This window comes from Megascapheus bottae, chromosome 8 (assembly GCF_031878675.1).
Source record: "Megascapheus bottae isolate mThoBot1 chromosome 8, mThoBot2.hap1, whole genome shotgun sequence".
Taxonomy (NCBI): domain Eukaryota; kingdom Metazoa; phylum Chordata; class Mammalia; order Rodentia; family Geomyidae; genus Megascapheus; species Megascapheus bottae.
Genome location: NC_143516.1, coordinates 26,439,396 through 26,459,878, shown reverse-complemented (window position 1 = coordinate 26,459,878; position 20,483 = coordinate 26,439,396). Strand labels below are relative to the sequence as shown.

General features: G+C 38.1%; 1 protein-coding gene and 1 long non-coding RNA gene across 4 annotated transcripts in view; one reads left to right on the top strand and one right to left on the bottom strand.

The window, feature by feature from the left end:
* LOC150059693 (uncharacterized) overlaps positions 1-2,842 on the bottom strand; it is a 36,907-nt gene extending 34,065 nt beyond the window's left edge. Inside the window, exon 1 of the long non-coding RNA XR_016536475.1 lies at positions 2,690-2,842. This is a non-coding gene — a long non-coding RNA (uncharacterized LOC150059693). The remainder of the gene's footprint in view (positions 1-2,689) is intronic.
* Positions 2,843-6,993: 4,151 nt separating this feature from the next.
* Rnf146 (ring finger protein 146) lies at positions 6,994-19,852 on the top strand. Of its 3 annotated transcripts, XM_090338165.1 has the most exons (4): positions 7,016-7,079; positions 15,877-16,008; positions 16,475-16,584; positions 18,155-19,852. In XM_090338165.1, exons 3-4 carry the CDS (start codon positions 16,577-16,579, stop codon positions 19,227-19,229), a joined length of 1,083 nt encoding a protein of 360 aa, XP_090194291.1. In that variant the 5' UTR covers positions 7,016-7,079; positions 15,877-16,008; positions 16,475-16,576; the 3' UTR covers positions 19,230-19,852. The 3 variants fall into 3 exon arrangements, with proteins under 3 accessions (XP_090194290.1, XP_090194291.1, XP_090194292.1); XM_090338164.1 differs by lacking the exon at positions 15,877-16,008 and having other exon boundaries at positions 6,994-7,079; XM_090338166.1 differs by lacking the exons at positions 7,016-7,079; positions 15,877-16,008 and adding an exon at positions 7,086-7,254.
* The last annotated feature ends 631 nt before the right edge of the window (positions 19,853-20,483 follow it).

Here is a 20,483-nt window from a genome sequence, read left to right as displayed (position 1 = left end):
TTTTTTAATATCCTAAATACGCTTTTTTTCTTTGAGGGTTTGGTTGGGGGAGGGGTTAATGTTTTGATCTCTAAGTATATTTTAAATGTGAGGTCCTTGTCATAGCTTGTAAAAAATAAATAAGCAAAATAAAATAAACCTCTCCTTCTGTGGGCTTTCTATTTATCTTGTTATCTATGCCCTTTGCCTTACAGAAGTTATTTAAAGCAGTCTCATTTATCCAGTCATTCTTCGATTTACTGTGATTATGGATCTTTACTTAGGAAGTTTCAACCCATGCCTAGAAGCCCTAATGTTTTCCTGAACCCTTCCTGTACTGTTTTCATGATATCTGGACATACATTGAGGTCTTTGATACATTTTGAATTAATTTTGTGCAGGGTGAAATATGGGATTTAGTTTCAATTTTCTGCATTCGTGTAGCCAGTTTTGCCAGCACCATTTGTTAATGAGGCCGTTTTTCTTCTAACCTGTGTATTTTTGCTCCCCTATTAAATATTAGGTGTCTATAGGTCTGTGGATTCATTTCTGGTAAGAATCTCTAAAAGACACAAGAAGAAATGTTCGATATCTTTGGTCAGGAAAAAAAATACAAATTAAAACAACATTGAGTTTCCCCAACCCCAGTTAAGAGAATGCCCCAAATCAAAAAAATCCAACAGTAACAAATGCTGCTGGAGATGTGGCCAAAAGGGAACTCTAGTTACTGCTGGTGGGAATGTAATCTTGTTCAACTACCTGTACGGAGGCTATTCAAAAGAACTTCCTTATGACCCAGCAATTCCACTCCTGGGCATTTAACCAATAAACCACAAATAAGGCCATAATTTAGCTACCAGAATAACATATTCATTGCATTTTTCCCATAGTCAAGATATGAAATAAACCCAGATAACTCTTAGTGGCAAATGGATCAATAAAATGTGATATATAGGGGCCAGGAGTTTGGCCTAGTGGTAGAGTGCTTGCCTAGCATGCACGAAGACCTGGGTTCGATTCCTCGGCACCACATACATAGAAAAAAAAGCTGGAAGTGGTGCTGAGGCTCAAGGGTAGAGCTCTAGCCTTCAGAGAAGTCCAAGGACAGTGCTTAGACCCTGAGTTCAAGCCCCATAACTGGCACAAAAAAAGAAAAAAATGTGGTATATATACACACTAATATTCTACTCATCCATCAGAAAGAATCTTCTTCCATTCATAAAGTAATGGAAAGACTTGGAAAAAAATTATATTTAGCAAAGAAAGCCAAATCCAAAGAAACACAGGTTGCATGGTAACTAGAATGTGCCTATACATCTACTACAAGTATACATATTGGGTGGTAAAGTAAATAAATGCATTGGGACATGATACATTATACAGGTCTCTAGGCATTTACATGGAATGAGATCAAAGGAGGATATTCTTAGGAAAGGATCACAAAGGCACAATAGCTATGTGCATCTAATCATATGAAATAATATTTACAGAAATGAACTCCAGCTGAAAAGAAGAAGAGATTTTTTGATGCTGTCTTTTTTATTTTGTTTTTTTTCTGTTCATTTATCTGTTTGGGAGAGGGCAGGAAGGAACCTAGATAAAGTGGCACAAGAGGTAAATAAATGCAGCAGTAATAGTCACTAGACACTATTTTGAAAATAAGCCATGGGTGCAGGCATGACAAACTTGGAGAGATGAATGGGAAGGGATGACATTGTTTAAAAAGAAATGTTTTCTAGAGTGAATCATGTTGAGTGAGACAAGTTAAGACCTAAGGATCAAAAGGCACATGGTATCCTTAATATGTGGCTATTAAATCCAAAGAGTACAAGAGCGAGGACTCAATAACTGCATACCCAAAGCTATGGATATGGTAATAGAAATATAAACATAACTATATAGACATAAAAACCTATGACTCTAGGGGCCAGGAGTTTGGCCTAGTGGTTAAAGTGCTTGCCTAGCATGCATGAAGACCCGGGTTCAATTCCTCGGTACCACATACGTAGAAAAAAGCCGGAAGTGGTGCTGAGGGTCAAGTGGTAGAGCTCTAGCTTTGAGAAAATCCAAGAACAGTGCTCAGGCCCTGAGCTCAAGCCCAGAACTGGCAAAAAAAAAAACCTATGACTCTATAGACATAATGTTTTTTTTCATAAATTAATATGTTTCTATGACATACAAACCCTTAGCCTAATTGTGATTAAGTTCTAAATACTAAGTCCCAGTGATTGTAAATAGAGATTCCCTCCTTACACACTTGTATGTTAAATTTGTCATTTAAAATATGATGTAAAAATTATTCTTAGAGTAAAATTAAGTTAGAAAAGCAAGTTACATATTAACTCTTAATCATTAGTAAAGTATTACATGTTAATTCTTATTAACAAATGTTATACATCTAAAATTTATAATCAATAATACTGGGAATGTCAAAAAATCATATTTGAATTTTGAAATTGCATTCTTTTCAAACTATTTCAGTTTAGAAGGTAATGAACCGGCTTTTTCTGAAGGCAACAGAACTGAAAACATTACAAATTACAGGCTCTTTTTCTTACTGCTTTTGAGCAAAACTAGGTGAGAGTCTCTGGTAAAACATAGTATTTGTGGTAGGCCGAATAATATAATTGTCACAGGTAAAAGTTTTCAACCTTGTATAGATACTTTATCTGAAACATCATATCAAGTATGAATAGGGACCACAGCTTACCTCAGTTTCATGGATACATGTTGGACTACTGTGGTTTGGAGGTTATCAATGAGCATGACTGTGTTGCTTCACTGCAGTTCTGATTGGTGGATGCTTCACATCATGTTCACTTCTCCTCAGCCAGACTCTCCGTTCACCTTAATTCTACACTAAAATATCTGCAAACATTGACAAACATTTTAAGATTCAGTTGCTTGGCAGTAAAATTATTCTCACAAGTCAGTTGTAACTTCTGGGACTAGAATAAGAAATGAAGCAAGTCAAGGAGAAAGCACTGATAAACACATTATATAAAAAGACAAACACAAGCACAATCAACGAATAACTATTACTTACTGAACACGTCTACTTCAAGAAGTCTATATTATTTGGTTACTGTGAGACAAACAATGTCCAATGATAGATCACTAATCAAGCTTTGTGCCAGCTGTGGGAGCCAAGTTTTTGATTACAATGGAAACGTTTTGGTTTCCAAAGTTCCTTCTTGGTCTTATTTCCATTCTTCCATTAGCTGTAATGACTGATTCATTCTTTAATCTCATTTGTTCTACTTTTGGACATAATACAGTTGTGTCTACAGCTACCAGAAGATAGTTCTCAGATGGAAAGAAATCTAGCTTAGAGTAAGTTGGCACTGGAAATAGCACAGATCAATGTTTTTGGGTTTTTTCAGTCTCAAGACCCTTCTAAACCCCTAAAATTTTACAGATTCCAAGGATCTTTTACTTATGTATTGGTAAGTATTTACCAACCTCCATCTTAAAATGAGAATTGTATAAAATATTTGTGAATTAATTTAAAAATAGACTAATTTGTGCCAAAACTATGTAACATTTTATGAAAAGCAACTATGTTTTCTAAAACAAAGATAATCAGAAAATGGCATTATTTTACATGTTGCAAATCTCCTTAATGCCTGGCTTAATAGGTAGTCATATTCTGAGATCTATTGTTTTCAATCTTTTACTATAAGGCACATCATACAGCATCTGAAAAATGCTACTGTATATTTGAAAGAGTACAGTTTTGTGCACAACCAAAAGAGTAATATCATGAAATTAATTTTCCCTTTGCAAGCCCTCTGTAAACTTCAGAAGTGATTCTTCAACAGTCATTAGGCAATGTTTTTAAAAGATGTTGCCCCTTGGCTAGATAAATGTTTGACTTCCAAAATATATTCTACTGCAACATATATGATTTTCTCATGGACATTTCCTTGGATGTCTTCCAGCAAGAAAAAATGAATGCTTTGATCCTTAAGTAAAACAAATAACATCAGACAATTCTGGGTGTGTTTGGAGAAGTGAGAATGTGAAACAGTGCGTGCGTGAAGGAAGTAATAGTCACAAAACTACTTCATGAGCTAGTGGGAAATAGTAAATTATAAATAATGGGTGATTCTCATCAGTATGCTTCAACTTCTTTGCCTTTAATTTGGTGAAGCATAGTAGAATTTCAATAACAGGAATATTATTAGAGAGATAATTTGAATCTGTTAGGCCCTGGTGTTTTTCTTTAACTAATTTGAATGTATAGGTATTTAACAATTACTGAAAAGATAGTTACTTTTTCCCCTTTGCAGTACAAGGGTTTTAACTGAGGGCCTCATGTACATGGGAGATCACTTACTTTTAAAATAATTCTGACAATGACAACAAATGCTGTCTTCTATTAATCATCCAAAGATAAAAAACTTATCACTACCTTTCTTTAAGATGGATGGTGGTGGTGTTAGTAAAAATATAGAGTAGAATGTGTGTGTGAAATATATAGGAGGAAATATCTAAGTGGAATATATAAAGAATGCTATATGTAGTATTTCTTATATTTTATTATTCTTTTTATATACACATTTTAATTTTTATTAAATATATAACTGTATTCTAAATTTCATCTTATTCAGTATAAAAACATGAAGGATGCATTCTCATATGTGTGAATATCTTCATTCATTCATTTACTGAAAGCCTTTATGGAGCATTATGTATTTATGGAGGTACTATTCCTGGCAATTGGAATTTAAAATAGAAAACAGATTCTTGCCCTTCTATGTTTTATTTTTAGCAAAGAGAGAAGCACAACAGAAATGTGTGATTCAAAATATACATTATATCATAGTAAACATTAATTAGATAATGGGGAAATGGGATAAGAAATTTTGTTTAAAATAGGGTAGCAGGTGACGGACTGACTGAAAAGATGACGCTTGAGTACAGGAAGGTCTAATAAGAATCTGAGAAGCAAAGAAAGCAGCAATCATAAAGGAAATGAGGCTGGGAGCTTGTATAGTCTTGCAGGAACAAAGCTGAGTGAGCAGTCCGTGAGGGCAGAGCGGTAATAAGGAAAGGATGTAGATATTATTGTAAGAATTTTTGTTTTTACTTTGTGTAGGGAAAGCATGAGAAAACTTGAACAAAAGAATGGTATGATCTCACTTCCTTTTGAGTAGAGGTTTGCTTCTTTGTAATGAATAGACCAGTTCCTAGCTGCTCTAATAATCCCAAGGAGAGATGGTGCAGATTGTAGTAAGTAGTTGAGTCCTGGATATGTTTTGAAAAAAAATTAGCCAAGAGATTATTTACAAAATGAATATGAGCCATAGTGAAAGAGCTAATAAAGATAGGTTTAGATAAGGATAATGGGACCATTTGTGAAACTGACAATAATTGAGAGAGCTTAAAACCTGGAAGGTTATTTTAGTGAGTTCTCTTAAATCATTCTTTGCTAATGGTTTTCAATGTAAAATATAATTCACCATATTAATCTAGAAAACTTGGGATAAATATACACTTGGAGCATCAGAACAGCTCAACAATAAAATTAAACAAATAATTAAACTCAAATGTTTCTGAAATTATAAGTTAAAATTATGGGCCATAAAACATAACTATGTTTTGATCACAGCTCTATCTGAAACAAAAAAGTCTTTAAGTTATTTATTCTCATTACATGTATTTTCTAATTGTTAAAATGGTGAGGTAGACTATAGCCTGTCTGGATCCCAAATCTCAGCACTCTGTTTCTATAAAATGGCCACAGCAATAGGACCCACTGCAGAGGTTTGGGGAGAGTTAAATAAATTCGTATGTGTAAAGCACTTAGAATAATACTTGGTACATTGGTAGGTAATATCAGCATTATCTCTTCAACCTGTAATCAACTAGGTTTCAGTATTTGCTATTTCATGCTTCATGTGGATAAAAAGTAAAATCATATGGCTAATAAAGAGCTAAGCCTCAAATTGGAAGACTTATGTGTGCCCCACCAATTTTTTTCTATGTTTACAGAGGTTGGGGGGGGTATTATTTAAGAGAATATATCACTGAGGTACCCGTTTTCCCTCAGGACCTTAATAGGCATGAATAAAGACCCTGGAATAAATTGATTTCATAGAAATAAAACAAAATATAATCCTTTCAGTGTAAGTGCAAACACTAAGTTCTCAATCGTGAATGACTTAATGAATTCTCAAAGTATAACACTATTGCAAGTAAGAAGATACTATTATAGAATGTTGAAACGTATACAATATTCAAGCTACCTACTTTTTTTTGCAGTTATATTTTATTGTCAGGGTGATGTATAGAGGGGTTACAGTTACATTCGTCAGGTAGTGGTGGGTGCATTAATTCTTGGACATTGATACCCCTTCTCATGTTTTTCTCCCAGTTTCCCACCACCCATCCCCTCTTGGAGGAAAAAAAATGCACTATTCAGAAAAAGGCCATGTGCATACTAAAGTAAACCAGGACCTTTCGATTTTTCTGGAGTTTAGTTTTTGTTCTTCCTATTTCCTGTGCCCTATTTAGTGTTAGGAAAAAAAATGAGTCTTTTTTTTCTTTGGTTTTGTTTTGGTCTTCAGAGTACACAGGACTTTTGCTTAGGTTTTTTGTTGTTTTTTTTTTCAGACTGAAACTTCAGTTAGGCGGCCTAAGAGCTTGTTTGGGGGTCACAAACCTGGGATTTTACTCATTATTAGGTTTTTTTAGGATCACACTATCTGCAACTCCCTCCTTTTGGCCATAAATCTCTGATCGGCTTGTATTTTTTCGACGCCTAAACTAAACCCTCTTTATGTACTTAAAAATAATTACAACAAACAAAGATGGGGGGTGAGAGGAAAGAATGGGTTCAGCCCACGAAGTCCCCTGCCCTCACCAGGAGAGAAGGGGAGCGCGGGCGAGCGCGGGCCCGCTCCAGGCTAAGAAAGCCGGCCAGGGCCGAGGCTGCGGCGCGCGCGCCCGCTGACAGAGGCGTGGCTTCCGCCGTGCGCGGCCCCGCCCCCGACAGCGCTGGGGATCACGTGACCGCCGCGCGCGTCCCCGTCCGCTGCGGGCTCCCAGGCCGAAGAGAAAAGACTGCGAGCTGCCCGTGGCTGTGGCTTAGAGAGGTGGGAGACAGGGCGAAGCTTTGGCAGGAGGGCGAGGCGAATGCCGGCCCCCGTGGGGTTCCTCATTCGGGGAGCGGTGGTTCCGTCCGCGGTGACACTTCCAGCCTCGACGCGCTGCCGGGCGGCCGGGCGCTCGGGGCCCGAGAAGGGGCGGTGGCGGCGGGGTCAGGGGCCGGTACGTAGATGGACGCCCTTGGGCTGGCGCGGCCCCGGCGGTCCGCGCGGAGGCCGCGCTCGGGGAGGGGGGGCGCTGCCGTGCCGGCGCCGCCCGCCTGGCCCGGGCTGCTCTCGCAGGCCGGGGAGGGACTGTGACGGCCTCCGCGTCGGCCCCCCCTCCCCTCCTCGAGCGCGGCCGCCCCGGCGCTGGGCGACGGCCGGGCGCTGGCCGGGACCGGGCCGGCGTGCGAGCGGCGGAGCAGCGGCCATTACTGCGCACCCTCTTCCGCCGGGGTCCGCGCCGCCAGCCGCCGTCCGTCGCCTCCCCATCCGGCGGGGCGGCCGGGCCTCGACCCGGGGGACCTGCTGGCCTGAGATTTAGGGGCGGTGGCGTGTGCTGTGTGGATTGCGGACCCTGGCGTCGGGTCCGACCCCCGGCACCCTAGTCTGTTTGGTGGTGGTTGTCCTTTTTTCTTTCCCTGGTCCTGCTTTTCTGCTCTGCCCGCCCGCCCGCCCGCCCGCCCGGCTCCTCCGGCCTGCGCGCCGTCGTCTTTCCACCCGGCCTCCCCGGGTGGAAGGCAGCGCCGCCTCTCCGGAGTTGTGTCGACGGCGGCGGGAAGCGTCGGAACCCCGGAGGTGTCTCCGCAGGACCCCGGAGCCCCCCACCTCCCCGCCGCCGCCGCCGCCGCCGCCGCCGCGCGTCGGGACAGCCCGGGAACGCGCTTTGTTCTGGCGGTGGAGGTGATGGTGGGCTGCCCGGTCCCCTTCCGCGTCCCGGCCCAGAAGAATGAGGCTCTCTTCCATGGTGGTCGCTGTCTTCTTTACGGAGAGCTGTGAGGGGCGAGGCTGTAACATTGTTTTTAAAAACTGTGGAGGTGGAGCCATCACCTCCACGGGTCTGTTAAGTTCACACACACAGGCAACTACATGCTTTGTTAATCATTTGGATATTATATAGAGATAGATAGATAAATAGATAGATGTATAGATATGTGTATGATATTTTAGCCAGCATTTATTTGTTCTGGATTTTTTTTAAATTTTTAAATACCTAAATGGTATAGAAATGAGAAGAGACTTAAGATAGGAAAAGCTTTGTTCTTTTAATAATTGACATTTCAAGTGCCAGGGTGTAACCCCTTCCGTGTGTGTGTGTGTGTGTGTGTGTGTGTGTGGTGTTTTTCAAATGGGATTTGAATCTGTTACATGAGCATTCAAAGGCGTGTATAATTTTACATATGGAGAACAGTGTAATGACTGAATTTGTAAATTTTTTTAAGATGTGGCATATTAGACACATGAAGAAAATGACCCATGCAAATGGCAGAATTTTTGATGTTGGGCTTTGTAATTGTTGTCATTTTTTTTTACCTAGCAAAAGTTTGTTCAGTGACTGAGTGCTCTTAAAAAAAGGAAATAGGTCAAGAGATCTCTTTTTAAAGAAAAAGGAGGAATGAATGACACTCTAAAAGTAGATCTGGAATATGTTTGTTTTGGTCTCTGACTTTCTTAAGGTAGAACATTTGGATTCAGAGTTTATGCCTCAAATGGATCCCTGTAAATTGTGGACAGAATAAAAATACTGATATTTAAACAGTGAATGGTTCCTGCTTGCTAAGAACTTGATAGAATTACAGGCATCAGAAAAACTTTTTTCAACTAACTAGTCATTAGATAAAAGGAATTAAAAAGGAAATGACCTTTTTTTTTCTTTTAGGAGACAAGTCAACTGCTGGTAAAGTGTTTCAGTTTTCACCAACTTGAATTGTCAAAAGAAAGGAGCACACTTTTTTTTGGAAAATATTCAAGATCATTTCTTGACTTAAGAAGAAAAACATAGGAATAAATCTTTGCACATTTATCTCTGTAATAAATTTTGGTTTCCAAGTTAGCCATCTATTAGTGTGAAAGATCTAACCAGTTGCAGTGGAGATCTGAATACTTTTTCTTCCAGTGTTAACAGTGGAAGTTGCCATGTCTTTCCTATTCTCTGCTTCATTGCCCTCTGACTGAGTCTTGAGTTTGTGCTACAACAGGCTGAATTATAACCAGTCATACCTTCTGTGTACGAATATATCAACCCTTAGCGATAATTACTTGTGTAATATTCATTGCTCATTATCTTTTAGACTAATTAAAACACACCATTGAGTGTCTGTTAAAACATTTAGAAATATAGAATTGTAGGCTTGAGTGAAAAGACATGAAAATTATGACGACCCAGGTCATAAAAGTAATTAGTAAGAGACTTTCTTACAGAATACTTGGTAGCCAGGAATATCTATGTGATAAATTTATTTGTTCACATTTACATGTCATATTTTATTGAAATATGATGCAAGGCCTACTTTGAGAGGAGAAATTTAAAGGTTTTGTAAGGGAAAGGTTGTGTTTTGGAGCCCATTTAACTGAAAGAAGTTTTGAATGAAGATTGGTTTCAAAGTATGACCTAGGCTTTTCTGTAAGCTGTTTTGTAAAAAAGTAATAGAGACCAAAAATGGATGCATTATGGCACTTAGGTATATTTTTCAATGTGGAACTCTTAAGAACTGTTTGAATGTATCTGCTTCATTGTACCTGATCTTTTCTCCTTTTCTAGTTGTGCCTGTGTGTGTGTGTGTGTGTGTGTGTATTTACTCTTAAGTTGGAAGTTGTTGAGGTTATTTTTTCCTATCACAGAACTTCTAGACATTTGTGCATTTTAAGTGCCGACTAAAACTATTTTGTTACACATTAACCTGTTAAATTAGAATAAGTGTCAAATATTTTATTTTATTTTTTTGCCAGTCCTGGGCTTGAGCTCAGGGCCTGAGCACTGACCTTGGACTTTCTCAAGGCTTGAGCTCTACCACTTGAGCCTCAGCACCACTTCCGGCTTTTTTCTATGTATGTGATACCGAGGAATCGAACCCGGGTCTTCATGCGTGTTAGGCAAGCACTTTAACCAGTAGGCCAAACTCCCGGCCCATGTGTCAAATATTTTAAATTTGATATTTACTATCTGGAAAATTTTTGAGCTTATTGTTGGCTTAAAAATGGAGCTGTAATTAATAGTTTCTGTAGGGAAAAAATATGTTAAGGCTTCACATGTTTGAGGGTTAATGTGTGCTTTTGTGTCTCATTAACATAACTTGCAAAAGTGTGGATGATGGGTAAGCTTAGCATGAATCCATCCGCATCTCTGTTCAGAACACAATACTTTTATCTGTGTTCAATGAAGATGTTGATAAACTAGCATGGTGTTCCTGTTTTTCTGTTCAGTGATTCTTGTAATAACACATCTCATGTTTTTAAAAAGTTGTTAATCTTTGTTTTAATGTGTAAGCCATTGTAGATGTGCATTTCGGAGAGTAGTTACCACATGGGGGCTATACCACTTGAAATGTGGCCAGTCTGCATTGTACTTGATAAAGTGCACACAAAAATGTAAAGATATTTCACCTTTATTTTTCTGTTGATGACATATGGAATGGTAATATTGTAGATAAACTAATTTGAATAAAAATATATTATTAAATTGATCTTGTTTCTTTTTATGAGTTTTAATGTAACTAAAAGTTTGAAACTAGATGTATGGCCTGCAACATATATGTTAGAAAATACTAAACATTCTCATGGTAAGACACTGTATTGTAGAACTATCTGGCTGTTTTTGAGATGAGGCGACACTGTAAATCAGGCTAGTCTCAAACTCCATTCTCTCTCAGCCTTCCCAGTACAGAGGTTACATGTGTTGTGCCATGATGCTCAGTCTTCTAAAAAGGATTTCTTAAGCCTGTGTCTATTTAAGTCTGATTCTGTATTGATAGCTTTGTGACTATAGGTAAGTTTTAACCTTTTGAACGTCAGATTCCTCATGACATAAAATGCATGTAGTTCATAGGTTTCTGAAAATGCCTTTATGTAATGAGTTCACAAGTGCCTCCCTAACTAACACACATAGAAATCATCTGGATATCTGGTTCCTTAGGTCTGGGGTGGGGCTTCATTCATAAGTAACTTCCAGGAAAGCTGATACTGTTGGGTTTGGGATCACAGTTTACATGTGCAGAGTTAGGACCTAGGTTACTGTATTTCAGTTCATTTTCCTTCTCTCCACTTTCTCATTTACTTAGTGTCTGCTTTGAAAATTATCTATTGGATATAGAGATAGAAAAGGTTCCAATATGCTAGATTCTAAGAAAAAACCTATAGACTCTGCACCCTTAAGGATAAGTGGAGGAGTTCTATTTGACATTGACCTGCTTTTAGCTGAGATCAAACTTATTGGTGAGGTAGTATTTGAAAATGTGCCAAGAAGAGTCAGATTATGTTGATTTACAAATATATATTTGAACGTCAGTGTACACTAATAGAAGCATGGGATGATAGTAGGGGTATTCTTTTCAAGGAAAAGGATCAGATTGAAGGAGTGTGGTTATTTTGTAGCCAAGGCAATTTCATAGATGTTTACTGTTTATTGAATAAATAGGTCCCTAGTGCTGGGTGGGAGGGGGCCATCAGAGAATATGTTTAGTTGATAATTTGCTAGAAGTCATTTGTTTTGCATAATATTTTTAATATATTTAATTAGTTATAAAAAGGAGTTTCCATTTAGCAAAACAGTTTATGAATACAATATATTGTGATCAATTTCACCTATACAACATTCTCACCCAAATATATATTATAGCTGTTACTTTAATACTTGTGCTTATGAGTTTATTTCGATTATGTAAGATTTATAAAAAGGATGACTTATTTAAATGTCCAAATACAAGATTTTTAGGAGATTTTTTTAAATGTTGAGACATTTTAAAGATCAGGTATTTATGGATAAGATTGGCATAAATAAGTGATGAGAGGAAATCATTGGGGTTTTATTAAAGAGAAAAAGTGAAAATGGATGCTAGAAAGGATTGAAAGTAGAAATAGCCATTTTTTCCTGTGGATTTTATTTTTGTTGTTTGTTTGCTGATCCTGGGGCTTGTACTCTGAGCCTGGATGCTGTACCTGAGCTTCTTTTGCTCAAGACCGGTGCTCTACCACTTGAACCACAGCTCCACTTTCAGCTTTTTCTGAGTAGTTTATTGGAGATGAGAGTCTCACGGACTCTCTGCCCAGGTTGGCTTCGAACTGTGAGCCTTAGATCTCAGCCTCCTGAATTCCTGGGATTACAGGTGTGAGCCACCAGTACCCACTTCCTGTGTATTTTACAGGAGTTAAAATGTACAGTCTATTCATCTTAGTTGCTCCAACAAGATTATTTTTATTTTAAAAGACATAAGGAGAAGATAATGATAAGCAGCAATATCCAGCAGGAGTTCTTGTAATTATAAACCTTCATCTTAAAATGTGTGCAGTGTATTTGACTTTTGGTGATAAGAGAAAGGGGAGTTTGTCGATTATAATTTTTCCAAAATAGGATGCTTTTTCCAAGAAGCAGGGATAAACTAGACTAGTGTTGGGCTATACCTTATAGTCGCATTTACCTTTATTGAGACAAGAGCTCTGAAGGTGTTTGGGCTATGTAGAAACTATTGCTGGATTGTATTTGCATTCTGGAGAACCCATTGCAAGTGGACACTAGGCAGGTAAACAATTTGCTCTCGAAAAGGTATAAAGATGATTCGAATCTTGCATTTGTACATGTAGTTAATACTACATTTGAAGTTGTTTGAAGAAACAGTGTTTTATGTCCTTTTAGCCTTTAGTTGGATTCCTTGTTCACAATTAGAATTCAAATATTGGTTTAAGAATAACCAAAGTTGGCCAGGAGTTTGGCCTAGTGGTAGAGTGCTTGCCCAGCATGTATGAAGACCCTGGTTCAATTCCTCGGTTCCACATACATAGGAAAAGCCAGAAATGGGGCTGTGGCTCAAGTGGCAGAGTGCTAGCCTTGAGGATAAAGCCCAAGGACATTTGTGAATGAGTACTGTCAGAACATTTAATAAGTTCAGTCATGGAAAATTGCACAAAATAGAGAAGAGGGAACAGTAAACCATCTAGAGGTAGTCATAATGGTGGCAATAACTACTTCTGTGTAGTATATTACAGGTATTTGTAAGTTGTAAAAGAAAAAGGTTCTAACATGCAGGAAGAAATACAGAATTATCAAGGAAGGCTTGGTGATCTATGAATAATTTAGTATAACAACAGTAATCTGATTTTCAGAGATAATCATTAAGGCTTTTGGTTATTGTCCTGAAAATTTTTGCTTTTATTGTATAGAATGGGGAATCAATACTGTTCCTTCAGTTGGAAAATGCGTGGTCAATTTTGCATTTTAAAAATTCATTCACATCTTAGTGAATAAATTTCAGAGTGGTACTGAAGCAAGATAGTCGCTGTGGTAGCCAGGATGAGACCGGAATCTAAACTTAGGGCAGTAGTCATGAGTAAGGAATACAGGATAGATTGTAAAAAAGGTTGGTGATAAAAGTTGATGAGATGAGAGAGAAAAGGGTGGAGCTCATGGTTCTATAAGAAAGAAGTTAGATCAGGCACGCCTATAATCTAGCTACATAGGAGCTACTGAGCAGTTCCAAGGCAGCCAGTGCAGGAAAGTCCATGAGATTCTTATCAGAAGTGGATATGTGGCTCAAGAAGTAGAATGCTAGCATTGAGCACAAAGGCTGAAGGATAGCACCCAGTCCTCGAGGTCAAGCCAGTACTGGCACAGAAAGAAAGTTTAAAAAACAAGTGAGTTCCAAAATGGGTAGGAAGGAAGATGAGATAAAGGACAGGAGATGGTTAAGAGACTCAGAAGTCTCCATAATTAAAGAGCAGGTGTGAAAATGAGTGAGCTGGAATAACCAGAACTTGTGATCTAAGTGTGATTATGGTTTCAAAAGAGGAGCACTTTTGGGAGCTGTTGATACTTTGCTGCTGAGTGGAATAGGAATTCTTCAATAATGAAAATCCCCTGGCTTTTAGGAGTTTAGAAATTGAAACTTAGAATCTGTAGGAATATAGCCTTGAGACATCTTTGATTTTAAAAGGCATAAGTTGGAGGAAGGTGGATATAGATGTTGGATGGATAATTTTTAAGGACATTAAACTTACAGTGGTGTCAGGAAATAGGGGGAAGGAAATGAGCAATACTTAAATAATGAAGTCAGTGCCTTAAAGGTTGAGAGAGTGCAGTAGGGGATTGTGGCATATTTTGCAGCCATTGGTGAGGACACTTCTGTGCAATAAGTAATGATGTAACAGTAGTGTCTCCTCCTGACCTGGGTAGGGAGTAAATGAGTGAATGCGAAAATGGATAGTTTCTGTTTTTAGTAGGCTGCAGGACTGAATGTTCTGTGATGCCATTGAAGTTGTGGACACCTTGGGGACAAACTGAAAGAGTTGAGAAGAAAATCGAAGTAGGAGTTCATATCATCTAAAGTGAGAGCAAAATAAAAAGCCAGGTTTCTTAGAAATCTTTCTTAGGAAATCTCTGATGGTTGTGATAAATGTTTGGTGGGATAAGCTGGTACATATTTAGGGTTCATACATGATTATACCAGTGCCTTAAACAGTAGAACCTTTTATTACCTTAGGGAGATGTCCACACAGGGAGAGAAGCATGTGGAACTGAAAGACAGGGCTCAAGTCTTGTGCTTGTGTTTACTGTGAGGGGTCTACCTCTTTAGTTGTGGTAAGCTAGGAAGTTCTATGTAGTGCTGTGTGTCTCTTGCATTAGTCATTGTGCAGTACAAGAAAGAAAAGTTAGTAAGATGATGTTCTGGATGATGCCTCCAGCATTCCTTGGACAAGGCAGCTTGAGTGAATTTTGGGTTAAAGCATACATCAACATAGGAACAAAGGGAGCGTGAACAGAGTCTTGTTAAGGTTTTGTCTTTGTCGGAAGTCAGTAGCTGCTAAATATGTTCAGAACTAGAGATAGGATATTGACTTATTTGTTTTGACTAAAACTTTTTATTATGGCAAAATGTAAATAATGCAGTCTCCTTGTCCTTTTATCCACGCCTCTTCTCCGCCTACTTGCTCTTAGCTGAATTGGCCTTAGAACTCAGGGCCACCCTCCAGCCCTGGCTTCCTTTAGTTATTTTTCTTTATAGTTTGGGCCTTGGACCACAATCATCCTACCTATGCCTTACCTGTGCTTCCTAAGTAGCAGAGATTCTAAGCAAGCTTGTGAGACCATATTGATACAATATTGCAAGCTTGTTTACCCTGGCTTGGAAGCACCTCTCATCTCTGCCTCTAAATTGCTGGGATAATAGGCCTGAGTGGCTGTGTCTGGCCCTTCTCTATTTCACAGTGTTGCATCATTCAAGACAGAAAATGTACCTGATAAGCAGTAGCCCCCATTCTCAACAATTCATTCTATTTTTAGCTTTTTCTATTGTAGGGATTCTTTATTCTGAATAGTAAATAAGGCACATGATTCACAAAAACTTTTTCCTCAAATTTTTTGTCAATATCCTTTGATCTGTATTTTTAATATTCATAAAATCTAATATCTCGGTTTCTTTCATTGCTTATACATTTGGTGTCATATCTAGGAGTTCACTGCCAGTCCCAAAAAGATGTATCCCAGTATTTTTCAGAGTTTTATGGTATTACTTATATTTTTTAGATAATTGATTTTGAGTTATATTTACATATAATGTGAACTGATTTCAGTATAGGTTTATTTTTGCATTTTCAGTTTTCCTCTGTTGATGCGTTTGTTCTTATGCTGGTACCATGCTGTCGTAATTACTGCAAGACTAGTGAATATTGACCTTGGAAATAGAAGCTGTTTTGAGAAATTTCAGTAAAAGTTTATAACCATCAATATGTAAGTCTACCAGCTCATTGACTGATTCTTAGCAACATTATTTCTTTAAGTGCTATTATAATGGAAATGCTTCTTTGGTTTTGTTAACTACTTGCAGTATATACAAACACAATTGTTGGGTGTGTGTGTGAAGGTTGTAACATGTCTGCAAAGTCTGCAAAGTTAGAACAATTCTTTTTACAGTCTGCAGAAATGAAAATATTTTTTTGCCAACTTGTCTACCTTTTAGTTATTTCCCAGTTTTTTTCCAACTTGTCAACCTTTTAGTTCTTTTTCCAGTGTAGTTACTGTACTAGAGCTTCCTAGTACTATAGTGTTTAACAGTGGAGAAAGCAGGCATTCTTGATTTTTTTTTTTTACTTTCAAGTTAAAACCTGCCCCTTTTGTAAAGAATACAAAATTAGCCAACTCTGCTTATCTTAATTAGTCTGAGAAGAAGTTTATGTTGGTTTTTTTATTTTTTCAGCACAGGGAATGAACCAGCAGCAGAAGAGAAACCACTGCAAGTTGGCTGACTGCTGGTAAAGAAGATGCTTTATTTTTGTGGCAAGCATCTGCGGAATCTGTAATGGAAATGTAAGTATTTGGTTTTGCGAAAACTGAAATTGTGTGGTATAAAGTATGGTGAGTTAAATTGATCTGTCCTGTAGTTTTAATTATACAAAATGAGTATTTCATGTTGTCTGTAGGTGCTTTGTTAAAAATCTTACATTTACAAAAAGAAACTTCCAAAAGTCTTCTCATAAAGTATAACAAGTGAAAATGGAGGAATGTGTTCATACGGCTCACAACACAAAGGGTAAGAGGTCTCGAAGGCCTCCAGGTGTCCTACCTTCTTTTTCCTTCAATAATCAAGGCAGCAGACAATTGACGTTTGTAAGGTTTTTGTTGTTGGGCGGGGGCATTAAAACTAATTGCTAAAATTTAAGGAACTTGATACCATAACTGAGATTCTCCCATGATTTGTAGTTTTGCTAGTTGTGTTTTTCTGTCTTTTAGTCTTTTTGTGATATGTTTTAAAATGTTAGACTATTGAGTTTGCTCATATTGTACTTCATTGCATTGTCAATGAAGTGTTTCCCATTCTGAGCATCACAGTTGAAGGGCATGAAAAACATGTTTAAAATCTCAGTGACTGGGCCGGGAGTTTGGGGTAGTGGTAGAGTGCTTGCCTAGCATGCACGAAGACCCAGGTTCGATTCCTCGGTACCACATACATAGAAAAAAGCCGTAAATGGTGCTGAGGCTCAAGTGGTAGAGCTCTAGCCTTGAGAAAGTCTGAGGACAGTGCTCAGGCCCTGAGCTCAAGCCCAGGACTGGCAAAAAAAAAAAAAAAAAAAAACCTCAATGACTACAGTATTCAAATTCCTACACCAGAGTAATCTTGTAGGTTAGATGATTTAGATTGGAGCAAATGTGTCTTAATGCTATGTGTCTCTGTACATTAAAGGGGAAAAAAATCAGCTAAATGCCAGTAGCTCATGCCTGAACTCCTGGTTACTCACTGAAAGCTGAGGATCAAGGTTTGAAACCAGCCTGGGCAAATGAAGCCAAGAGGTTGTTAATTCCGTTTAACTGGCAAATAGATGGAAGTGGAGATTTACCCAAGTGGTAGATTTACTCAGCAACAGAGACCCAGATTGTAAACCATGAGCCAGTAAATCAGAATCTCCCTCCTGATAGGGAGGGAAATTGTTTCCAATTTTTTGGAATAAAGAACATTTTCCTCCTCTCTGGAAAAAAAGAAAAATACACGCACACACGCGTACACCATGACCTCATACTTGTTAAACAAGAACTCTATCGAGCTCTACCCCAGAAGCACGTCCCCATTTGCAGCCTGTTTTGTTTTTAATGTTCTAAATCAGATAATCTAGATGCTGATTACCAAGGAACTCACTATGGCCTAGTTCAATGACACAAATAATGAACAAATGTTTTATTTTTGTGGCAAGCAAATTCAGAATGATTAGTCTGCATGACACATAGAGATATAAAAATGAAAATTGATAAAAGATTTGAATAGGAAATTTTTGACTTACGTAAGTATATTGTAAGGTTTTGAGTATGAGAGCACAATGTTAAACTAAAAATATTAGAAATGTTGAAATATGATTTTAATATTACATTTTTTTCATTTTCCTAGGATGGCGGGCTGTGGTGAGATTGATCATTCGATGAACATGCTTCCTACAAACAGGAAAGCAAATGAGTCCTGTTCTAATAGTACACCATCTCTACCCGTTCCTGAATGTGCCATTTGTCTGCAAACTTGTGTTCACCCCGTCAGTTTGCCCTGTAAACATGTTTTCTGCTATCTGTGTGTAAAAGGAGCTTCATGGCTTGGGAAGAGATGTGCCCTTTGTCGACAAGAAATTCCAGAGGATTTCCTTGATAAGCCAACTTTGTTGTCACCAGAAGAACTCAAGGCAGCAAGTAGAGGAAATGGTGAATATGCATGGTATTATGAAGGAAGAAACGGGTGGTGGCAGTATGATGAGCGTACCAGTAGAGAGCTGGAAGATGCTTTCTCCAAAGGTAAAAAGAACACTGAGATGTTAATTGCTGGATTTCTGTATGTTGCTGATCTTGAAAATATGGTTCAATATAGGAGAAATGAACATGGACGTCGCAGGAAGATTAAGAGAGATATAATAGATATACCAAAGAAGGGTGTAGCTGGACTTAGACTGGATTGTGACACTAATACTGTAAACCTGGCAAGAGAGAGTTCTGCAGATGGAGCGGACAGTATATCAGCACAGAGTGGAGCTTCTGCTCAGCCTCCGGTGTCATCTTCTGTAAGGCCCTTAACATCAATAGATGGGCAGTTAACCAGTCCTGCAACACCCTCCCCTGATGCAGGCACTTCTCTGGAAGACTCTTTTGCTCATTTACAACTCAGTGGAGACAGCATAGCTGAAAGGAGTCATAGGGGGGAAGGAGAAGAAGATCATGAATCACCATCTTCAGGCAGGGTACCAGACACTTCCAATGAAGAAACTGAATCTGATGCCAGTAGCGAGAGTGAAGATGTTTCTGCAGTTGTTGCACAACACTCTTTGACCCAACAGAGACTTTTGGTTTCTAATACAAACCAGACAGTAGCTGATCGGTCAGATCGATCAGGAGCCGATCGTTCAGTAGCAGGGGGAGGAACAGTGAGTGTTAGTGTCAGATCTAGAAGGCCTGATGGACAGTGCACAGTAACTGAAGTTTAAATAAACATCTCCAGCTACATGCTCAAAGCTGAAATGGTGATCTGTAAATTTCTGCCCACATAACATTATACTCATCCTTAATAGTGCATTTTGGGAGTTGGGGTGGGAAGGGATATGGGAAGGATAGGCCGGAAATTAAAATGTCTAACATATCTCTGTTGAGAAATTTATTTAATGTAAGAAATTTGGGTGTTAATAGTTGAGAGCTGTTTAGTAGTAACCCAGTTTTCTTGACATGTTTACTTTAAATTTTTTAAAGGATTTCCTTAGTTCTTTTGGAGTGTGTATTTTATCTGTGCATAAACGGTCCACATCTGACTCTTGCACTGTTTTATTTTTTTGCATGGGTTAACATAAAATCATTACTAAACTTTTGCACCCGTAAGATGTTTGATATCATTATATGCAGGGAGCTTAATTTAATGTGGATTTGAAGTATTGAAATGGAAATGTAAAGGAACAGCTAGTAACTTATGTTTCGGCATCTTTGTAACACTTCGTCGTGTTCCTTCCCATAAGCTTTGTTGTCTAGTCCTTGTACTTTGAGGTTTCTCTTGATCTGCATTTTTCTTTTTGATTAAAAAGTTTATAATTTAATAAATACTAGAGTTTATCAAAAATAATCTGTCTCTGGTTTGAGTCTGGAAAAGGGATGGAAAAACTTTGGTGGTTGTTGCCAAAGGTCACTATAAAAGTGGAATTGATTGTATTCTGCTTAATCACCAATTAAGAAGTTTAGTTTCACCAATTCAGAAGTTTAGTATCTTCATAGGAGACAGTTCGGGAGAAACTATATAAGAATTATGTGTGGAGTAAACAAATTATGGAATTAAGTCCATTTCTAAAACCACTAACACCATATTTTATATTCCTTCCCAATCTTATGGTATTGTGGCCTAGATTTCATGGCAGATTTGAATATAAACAGCATTTACAGATAGGAATTTTCACAAGCTGTAGATCAGAAAATTCACTTTCATTTGGACACTTTTATGTTTTAGCAAAGTATAAAATACTGGGTAAACACGGTAATCTAACATTTGTCCTTAAAAAACAAGATGTCTATCGTACTGAATTTTCTTAGATTAGTAAAATAATCTAGCAACAAAACATGAAGTTATTTTTACTAAGATTCTCAAATGTGAATCGAATGTCAAACTACCAAATAAAAACCACAATTAAAAACTGTCACTACTGTTATTACTTTGATACTGTCACTACTTTGAAATCTTTTACCTATTGTTTTGATAAGTT